Source organism: Chamaea fasciata, unplaced genomic scaffold, assembly GCF_029207755.1.
Source record: "Chamaea fasciata isolate MVZ Bird 193981 ecotype frontalis unplaced genomic scaffold, bChaFas1.0.hap1 SCAF_41, whole genome shotgun sequence".
Lineage (NCBI taxonomy): Eukaryota > Metazoa > Chordata > Aves > Passeriformes > Sylviidae > Chamaea > Chamaea fasciata.
The window spans coordinates 735945-750056 of record NW_027094126.1 but is presented as its reverse complement, the minus strand read 5'-3'; the positions used below and the strand labels follow the sequence as shown (position 1 = coordinate 750056).

At 70.6% G+C, this 14112-nt stretch overlaps 3 protein-coding genes across 4 annotated transcripts; 1 reads left to right on the top strand and 2 right to left on the bottom strand.

Annotated features, from left to right (window-relative positions):
- Positions 1–275: 275 nt before the first annotated feature.
- LOC136303809 (uridylate-specific endoribonuclease C-like) lies at positions 276–4154 on the bottom strand. Of its 2 annotated transcripts, none has more exons than XM_066207480.1 (6): positions 3814–4154; positions 2953–3152; positions 2277–2393; positions 1644–2026; positions 661–803; positions 276–541 (listed from the first exon to the last, which is right to left on the bottom strand). In XM_066207480.1, exons 1-6 carry the CDS (start codon positions 4152–4154, stop codon positions 445–447), a joined length of 1281 nt encoding a protein of 426 aa, XP_066063577.1. In that variant the 3' UTR covers positions 276–444. The 2 variants fall into 2 exon arrangements, with proteins under 2 accessions (XP_066063577.1, XP_066063578.1); XM_066207481.1 differs by having other exon boundaries at positions 1920–2026.
- A 589-nt stretch (positions 4155–4743) lies between these two features.
- TSPAN31 (tetraspanin 31) lies at positions 4744–8571 on the top strand. Its single transcript, XM_066207538.1, has 6 exons — positions 4744–5309; positions 5784–5951; positions 6738–6818; positions 7493–7639; positions 7862–7984; positions 8070–8571. The coding sequence occupies exons 1-6, from the start codon at positions 5247–5249 to the stop codon at positions 8142–8144; spliced, it is 657 nt and encodes a 218-aa protein (XP_066063635.1). The 5' UTR covers positions 4744–5246; the 3' UTR covers positions 8145–8571.
- Positions 8572–8582: 11 nt separating this feature from the next.
- CDK4 (cyclin dependent kinase 4) lies at positions 8583–14013 on the bottom strand. The gene is made up of 8 exons (XM_066207506.1): positions 13827–14013; positions 12654–12857; positions 11654–11789; positions 11408–11575; positions 10985–11094; positions 10122–10172; positions 9592–9727; positions 8583–8998 (listed from the first exon to the last, which is right to left on the bottom strand). The coding sequence occupies exons 2-8, from the start codon at positions 12854–12856 to the stop codon at positions 8912–8914; spliced, it is 891 nt and encodes a 296-aa protein (XP_066063603.1). The 5' UTR covers position 12857; positions 13827–14013; the 3' UTR covers positions 8583–8911.
- Positions 14014–14112: the final 99 nt, after the last annotated feature.

Here is a 14112-nt window from a genome sequence, read left to right as displayed (position 1 = left end):
GGGTCCCAGCACCCATTGGGGATCCCAGCACCCATTGGGGGGTCCCAGCACCCATTGGGGGTCTCAGCACCCATTGGGGGGTCCCAGCACCCATTGGGGGTCTCAGCACTCATTGGGGGTCCCAGCACCCATTGGGGGGGTCCCAGCACCCATTGGGGATCCCAGCATCCATTGGGGGTCCCAGCACCCATTGGGGGTCCCAGCACCCATTGGGGGTCCCAGCACGCAGTGTCCCCACCCCCTGCACCCTCCCAGGCAGAGGCAGGAATGGGGCTCCTGTGGGAGGTTTATTGAGGGGTCAGGGGGGGTCCCGGGGGGGGTCCCGGGGGTGCTCTGGAAGGGTCAGGGGGTCATGGGGGGTCCCGGGGGGGTCCCGGGGGTGCTCTGGAAGGGTCAGGGGGTCAGGGTGGGTCCCGGGGGGGTCCCGGGGGTACTCTGGAAGGGTCAGGGGGTCAGGGGGTACGCGGAGGCCACGAGGCGCTGCTTGTCCCAGGTGTAGGTCTGGATGGTGGCGGCTTCTCCCCCCAGGCTGACCTGGCACCTGCAAGGACAGGTGAGTGTGATGCCGGGTCTGGGACCCCCCGGGTGGGCACCGTCACCCCCGGGTGGTCGCCAGGTGCCCCCCCCCCCCCGGGGCAGGTGGCAGCCCCCCTCACTCACTGGCGGTCGGGGCGGGCCAGGAAGCAGAGGGTGAACAGCGCCAGGTCGAACTCGGGGCTGGAGCCCACCAGGAGCGACCCCCGCGGCTTGGAGTGCCCGTCCCAGCGGAACCGCAGCGACAGCACGTCCGGGAAGCCCGTCCACTGCGGGGGGGGGGGACACGGCGGGGTCACAGCGCGTGTCACGGAGGGGACAGGCAGCAGGACACCCCGGCCACGGGCGCCCACCCCGGCGGCACGGCAGTGACAGCGCAGCCAGGAGCCCTGGTCACTGCGGGGGGTGTCACAGGGGGTGCAGACGGGAAAGGTGACGGGTGTGGGGTGCCCCAGGTATGGTCCTGCAGGACCGTGGGGACAGGGACACAGAAGGGCCCTGGGCATGGACACGTGGGGACCATGGGGACAGCCACGGGGTGACCCCGGGTGTGGGCCGGGGGGACACCAGGGACGCTGCAGGGGGAGGATGGAGGGTGGCGAGAGGGAACGGGGGGAGCAGAGGGACACAGGGGGTCACAGGGGACCGGGGAAATCTGAGGGGTGGGATCTCAGGGACACAATGAGGGGACCCTGAGGGTCATCCCAGGGGACAGAGACCTTGGCTGGGGACGCTGTGGGGGATGGGGGCAGGAGGGAAGCCCGAGGGCTGCTGCAGTGGGTGCCCCGCTCTGTGTCCCCACCCCCCACTCAGGGGACCCCTCCCTGTGTCCCCATGTCCCCCAGTGTCGCCCCCATCCCTCACTCAGGGAGTCCCCCCGTGTTCCCATCCTCATCACATCCCCCTCCTCTCCAGCCCCCTGGTGTCCCTGTGTCCCCTCATGTCCCTCCGTGTCCCCTGTCCTCGCTCACGGGCCCGTCCCAGGTGTAGCCCAGGTACTCCAGCCACCCCCATGTCCCCATGTCCCCACGTCCCCATGTCCCCATGTCCCCACATCCCCATGTCCCCATGTTCCCCCATGTCCCCCCGTGTCCCCTGTCCCCACTCACGGGCCCATCCCAGGTGTAGCCCAGGTACTCCAGCCACCCCCATGTCCCCATGTCCCCACGTCCCCATGTCCCCATGTCCCCACATCCCCATGTCCCCATGTCCCCCCATGTCCCCCCGTGTCCCCTGTCCCCACTCACGGGCCCATCCCAGGTGTAGCCCAGGTACTCCAGCCACCCCCATGTCCCCATGTCCCCACGTCCCCATGTCCCCATGTCCCCACATCCCCATGTCCCCATGTCCCCCCATGTCCCCCCGTGTCCCCTGTCCCCACTCACGGGCCCATCCCAGGTGTAGCCCAGGTACTCGAGCCGTCCTGCGCGCTCCAGCGCCTGCAGCTGCACCCAGTTGTGACACCCGGACACCGAACCTTTCTTCACCTCCCCTGGGGACACAGGCAGCAGGTGACCACAGCTCCCCCACCACGGACCCCCCGCCATGGGCACCCCCACACGACCCCCGACCCCCGACATCGGCCCCCCGAGCCTCCCCAGCCTCCTCCCCACAGGGTCCCCCCCGTCCCCTCGGTGTCCCCCTGTTCAATCCCTCTCCCTGTTCCCTCCCTATCCCCACAGTGACCTTCCCATCTTCAGTGTCCCCCCCACGTCCCCACATGTCCCCCCATGTCCCCTCACCATGGAACACATGCTCGAAGCCAGAGGAATCCAGCGCCTTCCCACTGGAGCGCGAGTAGAGCCCGAACCACATGGAGTGGAGATCGGCCCGGAACGCCTCAGACGAGGGGTACAGCCCTGCGGACACCGTGGGGACACCGTGGGGACATGGGGTACAGCCCTGGGGACACTGTGGGGACACCGTGGGGACATGGGGTACAGCCCTGGGGACACCATGGGGACATGGGGTACAGCCCTGGGGACACTGTGGGGACACCGTGGGGACACCGTGGGGACATGGGGTACAGCCCTGGGGACACCATGGGGACATGGGGTACAGCCCTGGGGACACCGTGGGGACACCGTGGGGACATGGGGTACAGCCCTGGGGACGCTGTGGGGACACTGTGGGGACATGGGGTACAGCCCTGGGGACACCATGGGGACATGGGGTACAGCCCTGGGGACACCGTGGGGACACCGTGGGGACACCGTGGGGACATGGGGTACAGCCCTGGGGACACTGTGGGGACACCGTGGGGACACCGTGGGGACACCGTGGGGACATGGGGTACAGTCCTGGGGACACCATGGGGACATGGGGTACAGCCCTGGGGACACCGTGGGGACACCGTGGGGACATGGGGTACAGCCCTGGGGACACCGTGGGGACACCACAAGGACGGCACGGCCCCACCCTTGCTGAGGACGAAGCTCTCCAGCAGCTGCAGCACCGGCGTGCCCAGGGCCGCGTCCAGGAATTCCCTCTGCTCCCGCTGCTCCTCCACCGTCTCCACCTCGTCCTGCCCCGTGAGCGGCTCGTAGTTATCCAGGAGCGCCAGGAGCCGCGAGAAGGTGGGACGGGCCAGCAGGGCCGGGGACACGTAGGAAAACAGCCTGGAACGGGGAGGGAGACGCGCTGGGATCGGGATTGGGATTGGGGGAAATGTGGGATGGAAATGCAGGGAATGGAGGGATGGGGTAAGGGAATGCGGGATTGGGAAGGATGGATGGTGGGTGGATGGATGGATGGATGGATGGTGGATGGATGGATGGATGGATGGATGGATAGATGGATGGATGGAGGGATGGATGGACACGTGAGGGGTGGAGATGCGGGATGGAGGGACGTGGATTTGGGGTGTGAAGATGAGGGTGGAGAAATTTGGGGGTGGGAGGGAAGTGTGGGACGGAGAGCCGTATGACCAGGATGTAGGGATGAGGATGGAGGCAGGAGGAGGGGAGATGTAGGATCGAGGGATGTGGGATCAGGATAGAGACAGCTGGGATGGAGTGGAGGGAAATGGGTTTGGTGTGGAAGAACGAGGATGGAAACACATGGGATGGAAAAACGAGGGATGGAGGAGCAAGGGATGGGGACAGGTGGGATCAAGGGATGAGAAGGGAGCCAGGTGGGTTTGGGACAGAGGGATGGGATAGAAAGGAATGGAGCCAGCTGGGATGGAGAGTGAGAAGGACAGAGGGTGGGGGGGATGGAGGGATGAGGGGGAGAACACGGAGGGTGCTGAATCCCCCTCGCCCCCAGCCCTCTCCCCACCTCGAGGCCGCGCTGTCACTCCCCGAGCCCTGCAGGTTCAGCTCCAGCTGCCCTGGCCCAGCCCGGTTCGAGTCTGCGGCGAGCAGCTGCTCCGAGAGCTCCCGGAGCTCCGCGTCTGACACCGCCCGGGGCTCCGGCACTTCCTGGGGGGGCTCCGGCACCACCTGGGGGGATCCCGGTACCGGCCGGGGGGGCTCCGGTACCGCCCGGGGAGGCTCCGGTACCGCCCGGGGCTCCGGCACCGCCCGGGGGGGCTCCGGTACCGCCCGGGGGACAGGGGGGACCTCCCCGCTGCCCCCCGTGCCGGTCACCGCCAGCAGCCACAGCAGCCACAGAGCCATCGCGCCCCCCCCCTCCCGGGGCCCGCTGTCCCTTATAGCCGCTGCTATCGTCGCGATAACGCCGCAAGGTCGCGACGTGACCTCGACAGAGGGGAAGACCCCCGGGGGGGCCACCCCGAACACCCCCGGGCTGGCTGGGGGGCGGCCGCACCCGCAGTTCTCCCCGTTTCTGTCCCCGAGGGTTGATTTGGGACTCGCCCCCCGCCCAAAATCTGAGCCCTCCCGGGATGTTGGCACCTCCAAATCTGCCCCCTCCGCCCCCCCCGGAGCGGTTTAATGTTTAAGAGACCAAATGTGGCCCCTCAAGGACTTCCCAGGGGGGAGGTCACGGCCCCTCCAACTGCTCCACCCTCACCTCGGGGGGGACGGGGGGTATTTGGGGTCTGGGGGGCCCTGGGGGAAGCTCTGAGGGAGCTGGGGGGGTCTCTGTGGACCCTTGAGCAGGTTTGGGGAACCCAGAAGCACCTGAGGGACACGGAGGGGGATCTGGGGGGCCATGAGGCAGCGAGGGGGAGATCAGCGGGGGCTGCCGGAGCGGGGGGGCCGCGGGAGTGCTCAGGTGAAGGGTCTCTGGGGGGATAGAGGGACCGGGGGGCTATGGGGGGCCGCTGGGGGGCAGTGGGGGTCCCTGGGTGTCATTAGGGCTGGGGGGCTCCGGGGGCTCCGACAGGGCCCCGGGGTCTGGCGGAGCCGGGATTTGTGCGGTCGGGGGGGGTCGAGAGGGGGTCGGGGCGAGCCCAGGGGGGCGGGGCATGACTGAAGGAGGCCCCGCCCCCTCTGGGAAACCCGCCCCGCCCCAGCGGCGCCGCGCGCATGCGCAGAACGGAAAGCGCTTGTAGGGCTGTGGGCGGGGCCAAACCCATATACAGAGTTGGGCGTGGCCTAAGGCGGGAAAAAGTGGGCGCGGCTTAGGGGCGGGGCTATGGAGCTCCACGGGGAGGTGGGCGGGGCCAGCAGCCCTGCGCAGGCGCAGTGCGGGCGGGCGCGCGCGGGGCGCGGGGCCGCGGTTTAAAGGGGCCGCGGCGCGGGGACCCCGGAACCCCCCGAGCCCCCCCCGAGACCCCCCGAGCCCCGGGAGCCCCCGCCCTCGCCATGGTGTGCGGAGGCTTCGCCTGTTCGCGCAACGCGCTCTGCGCCCTCAACGTGGTTTATGTGGTGAGCGATGGGGGGGGCCGTGGGGGGATTGGGGACCCCTCCGCTCTGGGGTGGGGGGGCGCGGGGACCACCCTGCCCGCGGGGCTGGGGGGCGCTGCGGGGTCCAAGGCCGGGGAGGAGTCTGGGGAGGTCTGGGAGGTGGGGGGACACCCTCCCGGTTTGGGGGTGTGGGGTGCCGGGGGTGGGGTCTCTCCCTGTGGGGAAGTTGGGGGTCCCCAAAGCTGGGGGGGGGACTGCTGGGACCCCCGGTCTGGGGGTGACCCGGGGCTCTGGGACTCCCCCTGAAAGGGTGGGGCTGGGCAGGGCGGGGAGGGGCTGGGGGGGTCCCGGGGAGGGGCAGGGGACGCCCCAAAACCACAGGAAGGGGCCGGGTCAAAGGCCACGTGCCCCCCAAACCCACACACCCCGGGGACCCCCCCAAACCCTCCTGGGACACGCGGGGGTGTCCCGGTGTCCCCTGAGCGCTGTCCGCAGCTGGTGGGGGTGCTGCTGGTGGCCGTGGCGGGCTGGGCGCGGGGCCTGGGCATGGGCTCCAGCCCCCCCCTGCTCGGCGGAGCCTTCGCCGTCGGCGTCTTCCTCCTGCTCATCGCGGGGCTGGGGCTGCTCGGCGCCCTGCGGCACCACCAGGTCCTGCTCTTCTTCGTATCCTTGCCGAGGGGGGGACACACGGAACCTCCGCTCGGGGCACCCCCGGAGCCTCCCGGGGTCCCCGAGTCCCCCTGGGAGCCCCCGCCCCGTGTGGACACCACGTCCCGCTCACTTTGTCCCCGTGTCCCAAAGCCCCCGTCGGTCCCCAGCACCCCCCGGATGTCCCTGGCAGTGTCACCAACATCCCCCTGAATGTCCCTGATACCCCTGGCAGTGTCCCCAACATCCCCCTGAATGTCCCCGGCACCCCTGGCAGTGTCCCCAACACCCCCTGAGAGCCCCCAGCCCCTCCCGGGGTCCCCGAGTCCCCCTGGGACCCCTCACCCCGTGTGACCACCATGTCCTGCTCACTTTGTTCCCATGTCCCAAAGTCCCTCTCGATCCCCAACACACCCCTGAATGTCCCTGCCACCCCTGGCAGTGTCCCCGACACCCTCTGGGAGCCTCCAGCCCTTCCCGAGGTCCCCAAGCCCCTCTGAGCACCCCCCCCCCCACCCACCAGGTCCTGCTCTCTTTGTCCCCAAACCCTCCTCGATCCCCAACATCCCTGGATGTCCCTGGCAGTGTCCCCAGCACGCCCTGGATGTCCCTGCCCCCCTCCCTCCCCCCCCCCCCGTGGCACCCCCTGACCCTCTTTAGGATCCCTCAGGGGGGCTCTAAACAGCGCCCCAAAACCTGCCTGGGGTCTGGGTGCGGAGAGGTGCCGGGGGGGTTTTTTTTGGGGGGGCTCGGGGGTCTCCGTGTGTGTGTGGCCCCCCCTTGACCCCCCCCCCCCCCAAGTACGTGCTGATCCTGGGCCTGGTGTTCCTGTGCCAGCTGGGCGTGTCCTGCGCCTGCCTCGCCCTGGGCCGCGAGGCTCAGGTGGGTACCGGGAACCCCCCCAAACCCGGGACCCCCAAAACCCCCCGGGACCCCCAAAACCCCCCTGGGACCCCCAAACCCCCCTGGGACCCCCAAAACCCCCGGGACCCCCAAAACCCTCCGGGACCCCCAAAACCCCCCTGGGACCCCCAAACCCCCCTGGGACCCCCAAAACCCCCCGGGACCCCCAAAACCCCCCTGGGACCCCCAAACCCCCCGGGACCCCCAAAACCCTCCGGGACCCCCAAAACCCCCCTGGGACCCCCAAACCCCCCTGGGACCCCCAAAACCCCTCCGGGACCCCAACACCCCCCCTGGGACCCCCAAAACCCCCCTGGGACCCCACAGCTCCCTGGGACACCCAACACCCCCCCGGGGACCCCAAAACCCCCCTGGGGGGGCTCAAGGACTCTCTTGGCCCCCCTGCAAATCCCGGGCACCTCAGGTGGGTCACAGCCCCCGGAGACCCCCCCAGGATCCTTCTGGGATCCCCGGGACCCCCCCAGGACACCCCCCAACCCCTCCCACAATCCCGGGGTGCACAGGGATCCCCCCTGCCCCCCACAACCCTTGCCGGGGGGGGTGGGTTGGATCCTCCCGGCCCCACAAGGGGGCGCTGGCGGGTTTGGGGGGGGGCACTGACGGATTTTTGGGGTCCCCCCGTTGCCCCCCAGGAGCGGCTGCTGCGCTCGGCCTGGCCCCTGCTGAGCGGGGGGGCGCGGGGGGAGCTGCAGCGCCGGCTGGGCTGCTGCGGTTTGGGGGAGCCCCCCGGGAGCCCCCCGACTGCCAGCCCCCCCCCCGCTGAGCCCCCCCGGCCTGGAGCCCCCCTGGGAGCCCCCCAACTGCCCCGCTGTGAGTCTGGGGGCTTTGGGGGGTGGGGGTTTGGGGGGGAGGAATTGGAATTTGGGGACTCCCTGGATGTGCTGACCCCCCCAGGAGGGGCTGCAGTGCCCCCCCCGCACCGCCCCCGCTGTGTGTCCTGGGGGGTTTGAGGACCCCCGGGGGCGTTGGGGGCCCCCCCTGACCCTCCCGCTCCCCCCCAGAGGTGCCAGTTCCCCCCGGGGGGCGCCCCCCCGTGCCCCCCCTGCGCCCCCCAACTGCTGCAGCACTCGGACCAGGCCCTCAAGATTCTGGGGGGGGTCGGGCTGTTCTTCAGCTTCACCGAGGTACGGGCGGGGGGGAGGGGAGCCGGGGGGGGGTCCCCAGGCTGGGGGGGGTCCAGCAGCCCCCCCAGCTCCGTGTCTGTTGCAGGTTTTGGGGGTCTGGCTCGCCCTGCGCTTCCGGAACCAGCGGGACCCCCGCGCCAACCCCGGCGCCTTCCTATAGCGGGGGGGATCCCCGGGGGGGGCACAGCTCCTCTGGGGAGGGGTCACAGCCACGGGGGGGGGGGGGGCCGGAACCCCCCAAACGCTGACCAGCTGCCCCCCACAGCCGCATGAAGCACTGGGGACACCCCAAAATCATGGGGTGAACCCTCCCCCCCCATCCCAGTCTGACCCCTCCCAAACTGGGAGGTGCCCCTCCCCCCCCCCGTGGGCATTGGGGGCTGTGGGGGGGCTGAGGGGGGGGTCACAACCTCCCCAAAGCCAGCAGGGCCCCCCCATTCCAGCACCCCCGGACTGGTCTGTACTGGTTTACACCGTGCCGGGGACCAGTGACCCCCCCCCGGGGTGTGTGTCCCCCCCTCCCACTGCTGCCACCACGGGGGGGTCACCGTGTCCCCCCCCCCAATAAACACACACCACTGACCGCGGCTCGGACTCATCCTGGGGTGCCCCCCCCGGCCCCTCCCAGTGACACAGGACACACAGACCGGGGGGGGGGGCGCCGCCCACACCCCTTTATTGGCAGAGAAACGGGGGATCCCCCAAACCTGCCCCCCTCCAATCAGTGGGTGCCCCCCCAAATCCAGTCCTGGTGTCCTTGGGGGGGGGGGGGTCTGGGTGTTTGGGGGCGGGGGACACCACCCACATCCCCCTCCCCCCCCACAAGTACCAGCGGGAGGGGCGCAGGGGGTGTTTTTGGGGGGGTGTCACCCCACAATTCCCCCACACAGGTATCAGAGTCCTGGGGGATGTTCGTGGGGGGGGGGCTCACCCCTCCCGCCCCCCCTGCAGGTACCGGTGCCCCAGGGCCTCGGGAGCCGAAATTCGCTTGTGGGGGCTGAAGGTCAGCAGTGCCTGGGGCAGGGGACAGGGCACGACAGTCACGGGGACGTGGGGGGCACCACCGCGACCCCCTCCCCGGCGGGGCGGCCGAGCTCAGGGGGTGACGGGGAGGTCCCCTCCTGTCCCCCCCCCCCAGGTGTCCCCGAGTGTCACACTCGTCATCATCATCGCAGCGTCCCTGTGCCCCCCGCGTGTCCCTGCTTGTCCCGTGTGCCCCCGGAGTGTCCCCAGTCCCAACCCGTGTCCCCTCCGGTGTCCCCATTCCTCCACAGCAGCAGCAGTTGTGTCCCCGTGCTGTCCCCCCCCAAAGTCCTGTGAACGTCCCCGTGTCCCCTCCCTGTCCCATCCGTGTCCCCATGTCCCCTCCCTGTCCCACCCGTGTCCCCTCACTGTCCCCCCATGTCCCCTCCCTGTCCCACCCGTGTCCCCCCGTGTCCCCTCGCTGTCCCATCCGTGTCCCCTCCCTGTCCCCCCGTGTCCCCTCCCTGTCCCACCCGTGTCCCCCCGTGTCCCCTCGCTGTCCCATCCGTGTCCCCTCCCTGTCCCCCCATGTCCCCTCCCTGTCCCCCCGTGTCCCCTCCCTGTCCCACCCGTGTCCCCCTCACCAGCAGCAGCTGCTCCCCGCTGTCCCCCAGCTCCGGGACCTCCCCCCGGGGCTGCCGGGGGGCGCGGGGGGCGAAGGCGTCCCTGGGTAGGGCCACGTCCCGCGGCCACTCGTCCTCCTGGGGCAGCCCGATCAGCCTGGGGGGGCGCAGGGGGTGAGGGGGGGCTGGAACTGACCCCCCCAACAGCCCCCCCCGAACAGGACCCCAAATGGGCCCCCCCCAATCCCAGCATGGGACCCCTCCAAGGAATCTCTGCTTGCAGCCCCCCCACTCCAGGTACCCCCTCCCCGGTTCCAGCCCCCCCAAAGCCCCCCAGGACAGCCCCCCCAAACCAACGTGCCCCCAGCCCCCCCAAAGCCCCCCAGGACAGCCCCCCCAAACCAACGTGCCCCCAGCCCCCCCAAAGCCCCCCAGGACAGCCCCCCCAAACCAACGTGCCCCCAGCCCCCCCAAAGCCCCCCAGGACAGCCCCCCCAAACCAACGTGCCCCCAGCCCCCCCAAGCCCCCCCAGCACCCCCAGCCCACGCACTCGAAGATCTTGCCCAGCTGATCGGCCTCCGAGGTCCCGCAGAACAGCGGCCTGGGGGGACAGGGGACACCGGGGTGACACAGGGGACACCCACAGGGAAGGGCCCCTCAGCAGCACCCGGGTGACCCCAGGGGTGTCCCCATGCCCCCCCCCAACATATGTCACCCCACATGTCCCTCCATGTTCCACCCATGTCCATGTCCTCGTGTCCCTCCCACGTCCCACATCCCGTGTGACCCCGAGTTCCTGCGTCCTCATGTGTCCCCTCATACCCCTCTGTCCCATGTCCCTATGTCCCCAAGCCCACGTCCTCCCCCAGTGTCGTCACTTTGTCCCCCATGTCCAGGTCTCTGTGCTGGTTGCCCCGCTGTGTGTCCCCATGTCCCCACAGCCTGTGTCCCTTCTGTGTCCCGTGTCCTCTCTGTGTCCCCTCTGTGTCCCGTGTCCCCTCTGTGTCCCTGTGTCCCCTCTATGTCCCTGTGTCTGTCCTCTCTGTGTCCCATCTGTCCCTGTGTCCCCATCTGTCCCTCCTATCCCCCCCACCCCATGTCCCTCCATGTGTCCCTGTTCCCCCCCAGCCTGTGTCCCCATATCCCCTGATATCCCCCCATGTCCCCGTGTCCCCCATGTCCCCTGGTGTCCCCTGGTGTCCTCCGGTGTCCCTGTGTTCCCCCGTGTCCCCCATGTCCCTCCATGTGTCCCCTGGTGTCCCTGTGTCCCCCGGTGTCCCCATGTCCCCTGGTGTCCTCGTGTCTCCCGGTGTGCCCATGTCCCCCAGTGCCCCCCGGTGTCCCCATGTCCCCCGGTGTCCCCGTGTCTCCCGGTGTGCCCGTGTCCCCCGGTGTCCCCCGGTGTCCCCTCACTTCCTGCGGAACATCTCAGCAAAGATGCACCCGACGCTCCACATGTCCACGGGGGCGGCGTAGGCGGCGCGGAGCAGCACCTCGGGGGCTCTGTACCACAGTGTCACCACCTGTCCCCCGCCACGGGACCCACAGCGTCACCAGGGACCCCCCGTGACCCACAGCCCCCCCCACAGCTATGGCATGGCAGCACAGTATCCCCGCAGCGTCACCGATGCCACCCTGTGACCCGCAGCTCCTGGGGGTCACGGCCACCGTCACGATGCCACCTGGGACCCCCAGCCCCACCTGGCTCTAGGACCACCCAGGACTCCTGGGGGTCACTGCCACATCGACCCACGGCCACCAGACCCACACCCCACCCCGCGTTACCCCACCCAGGACCCCAAACCCCCAATGCCCCTGCGCCCCCCATGGGCTCACCACGGGGGTCAGGGCCACGTGGCAGCCGTAGATCCGGGCCAGCCCGAAATCGGCCACCTTGAGCTGCCCCGCGCCGGTCACCAGCACGTTCTGGGGCCGGAGGTCGCGGTGGACGATGCGCTGGGCGTGCAGGAAGTCCAGGGCCCGCAGGAACTGCCGCATCAGGTCCTGGGGAGCGACGGGGACACGGGCTCAAGGACCCCCCCTGCGCCCACCCCCCGGGGCCTCGGGAGCCCCTGGGCGCACCTTGATGGTGTCGGGGGGCAGCCCCGGGGCCGGCGCCTTCTCCAGGAAGGTTTGCAGGTCCTGCTCCACGTGCTCGAACACCAGCGTGACCTTGGCCTCGTGCGGGCCGCGGGCGCTGGCACAGACGTCCATCAGCCTGGGGACGGGGACATGGGGACACTCGGGGACATGGGGCTGTGACAGAGCCCACAAGACACCCTGTTGGGGCTCTGGGACACAAATTGTTGCTCCCTGCCCTCATTGCTGTGCCCTGGGACCCCAAAACTGCTCTGGGACCCCCATCCCTGCCCTGGGACCCCAAAACTGCTCTGGGACCCCAGAACTACTCTGGGACCCCCATCCCTGCCTTGGGACCCCAGAACTGCTCTGGGATCCCCATCCCTGCTCTGGGACCCCAGAACTGCTCTGGGACCCCCATCCCTGCCTTGGGACCCCAGAACTGCTCTGGGATCCCCATCCCTGCTCTGGGACCCCCCCATCCCTGACCTGGGATCCCCAACCTTGTTCTGTGACCCCATTCCTGCTCTGCAACCACCATTCCTGTTCTGAGACCCCAAAACTGCTCTGGGAGCCCCATCCCTGTCCTGGGATCCCCAGCCTTGCTCTGGAACCCCATCCCTGGTCTGCTACTCCCATGCCTGCTCCAGGACCCTATCCCTCCTCTGTGACCCCAAAAGTGCTCTGGGACCCCCATTCCCGCTCTGGGACCCCCCCATCCCTGTCCTGGGATCCCTAGCCTTGCTCTGGGACCCCAAATCTGCTCTGGGACCCCCATTCCTGTTCTGGGACCTCCATTCCTGCTTTGCAACCCCATCCTTGCTCCGGGATCCCAAAACAGCCCCGGGACCCAAAACCAGCTCTGGGACCCTCATTCCTGCTCTGCGACCCCATCGCTGCCCTGGGACCCCAAAACTGCTCCGGGACCCCTGATCCCTGTCCCGGCAGCCCGTCCCCGCTGTCCCACGGGGTGACCCGCGGGGGCAGCGCCCCGGGCTCTCACCGGACGATGTTGGGGTGCTCGAGGTGCTCGAGGCGCCGCAGCAGAGCCACCTCCCGCACAGTGCTGGGGGGCAGCCCGGCGCCCCCCGTGGGCACCCGCACGTTTTTCAGCGCCACGAAGCGCCCGCTGAGCCGGTCCCGGGCCTTGAACGCGGTGCCGGGCGCGCCCGCGCCCAGCTCGGCCAGCGGCTCGTACTGCGCCATCCTGGGGGGGGGGGGGGGGGGGGGGCACGGACCCTCAGGGACACCCCCCGGCACCCCGCGACAGGCGGTGACACCCCAAAGGCAGCAGGGACACCCCGGCAGCCTCCCGCAGCTCCTGGGGGCATCCAGCATCCCCCGGGAGAGACACACCCCCCCCCCCCCCGCCAGCCCGGCACCCCAAATTCCCCCGCTCTCCTCGGTCCCACTCCCGGGACCCCCCAGCATCCCAAACCCCCCCCCCGGCACTCAGGTGAGACCCCTGCCCACCGTGACCCCTGCACCCCCAAACCCCTCCAGCCCCCCCCGGACCTCCCAAAACCGCTGGGACGCCCCCGGCCCCCAGCGCTTCCCAGCCAGCCCCCCCCCGCTCCAGCCGCCGCCAGCCCCCCGCGACCCCCGGGCTCTGCCCCCCCGCCCCCCGCGGGGTCTCGCCGGGGCCGGGGTCGGGGGTGCCAAAGTTGGGGGGTCCCGGGGGGGTCCGGAACTCACCGGGCGGCGCGCGGGGCAGGGGGGAGGGGCGGGGGCGCCGGAACAGGCGGGAGGGGCGGGCGGAAGGGCCGGGGGGGAGGGGCGGGGCGGGGGGAGGGGCGAGGGGACCCCCGGGAACCCCCGGGAGGGGGAGGGGCAGAGCCCCGGGCCGGGCTCGAACCCGCAGCGGGAGCAGGGAAGGCGGGGGGGGGGAGGAGGGGCAGGAGGGAGGACCCCCCCCCCTCACCTGACCCCTCAGCCCCATCCCCCCTCCCCCGGCTCAGGTGTCTCCAGCCCCCCCCGGTGCCCCCCGGGCCGGTCAGAGCCGGGGGATCACCTGTCCCGTTCCAGAAGGTTCCTCACCTGAGGTGACCCTGAGGTGACCCCCAGGGGCTCCGGGACGGCCCCACCCTCACCTGGGTGACCCCCGCGCTGTTTGCACCCCGGGGTGACTATCCCCCCCCCTCCCTCCCCCCTTCAGGGCCGTCATTGCCGCCCGCACCTGGCGCAGGTGAGCCCGGCCGCGCCTGCCCGGCGCCCGCCAGGGGTTGGGGGTGCCCAGGTGAGCCAGGGAGCCTCCCCTCTTCCTCCTCCCGCTCACCTGGTCCCTCCGTCCCCTCGGCGAGGGGGGGCGGGGGGAGGGGGGGTCACCACGCTCGGCTGCCTCAGGGTCCCCACGAGGGTCCAGAGTCCCCTGTGCTGACGTCAGCCCCTCCCCCACCTGGGACATTGCCCCCCCCCCCCCCCCCCACCGTGGGTGGCACCGACCGGGTTAAACCCCGCGGGGA

Coding starts and splice junctions, on each gene's coding strand:
- LOC136303809 (XM_066207480.1), bottom strand. CDS start 4,154: ATGGCTCTGTGGCTGCTGTGGCTGCTGGCGGTGACCGGCACGGGGGGC. Junction 2,027..2,276: donor CTTCGAGCATGTGTTCCATG/GTGAGGGGACAT, acceptor CTGTGTCCCCAG/GGGAGGTGAAGAAAGGTTCG. Junction 804..1,643: donor GCTACACCTGGGATGGGCCC/GTGAGTGGGGAC, acceptor CCCCCCCCGCAG/TGGACGGGCTTCCCGGACGT.
- TSPAN31 (XM_066207538.1), top strand. CDS start 5,247: ATGGTGTGCGGAGGCTTCGCCTGTTCGCGCAACGCGCTCTGCGCCCTC. Junction 5,310..5,783: donor CCCTCAACGTGGTTTATGTG/GTGAGCGATGGG, acceptor CGCTGTCCGCAG/CTGGTGGGGGTGCTGCTGGT. Junction 6,819..7,492: donor CCCTGGGCCGCGAGGCTCAG/GTGGGTACCGGG, acceptor GTTGCCCCCCAG/GAGCGGCTGCTGCGCTCGGC.
- CDK4 (XM_066207506.1), bottom strand. CDS start 12,856: ATGGCGCAGTACGAGCCGCTGGCCGAGCTGGGCGCGGGCGCGCCCGGC. Junction 11,576..11,653: donor TGCCCCCCGACACCATCAAG/GTGCGCCCAGGG, acceptor GTCGCTCCCCAG/GACCTGATGCGGCAGTTCCT. Junction 8,999..9,591: donor GCGGGGAGCAGCTGCTGCTG/GTGAGGGGGACA, acceptor CCCCTGCCCCAG/GCACTGCTGACCTTCAGCCC.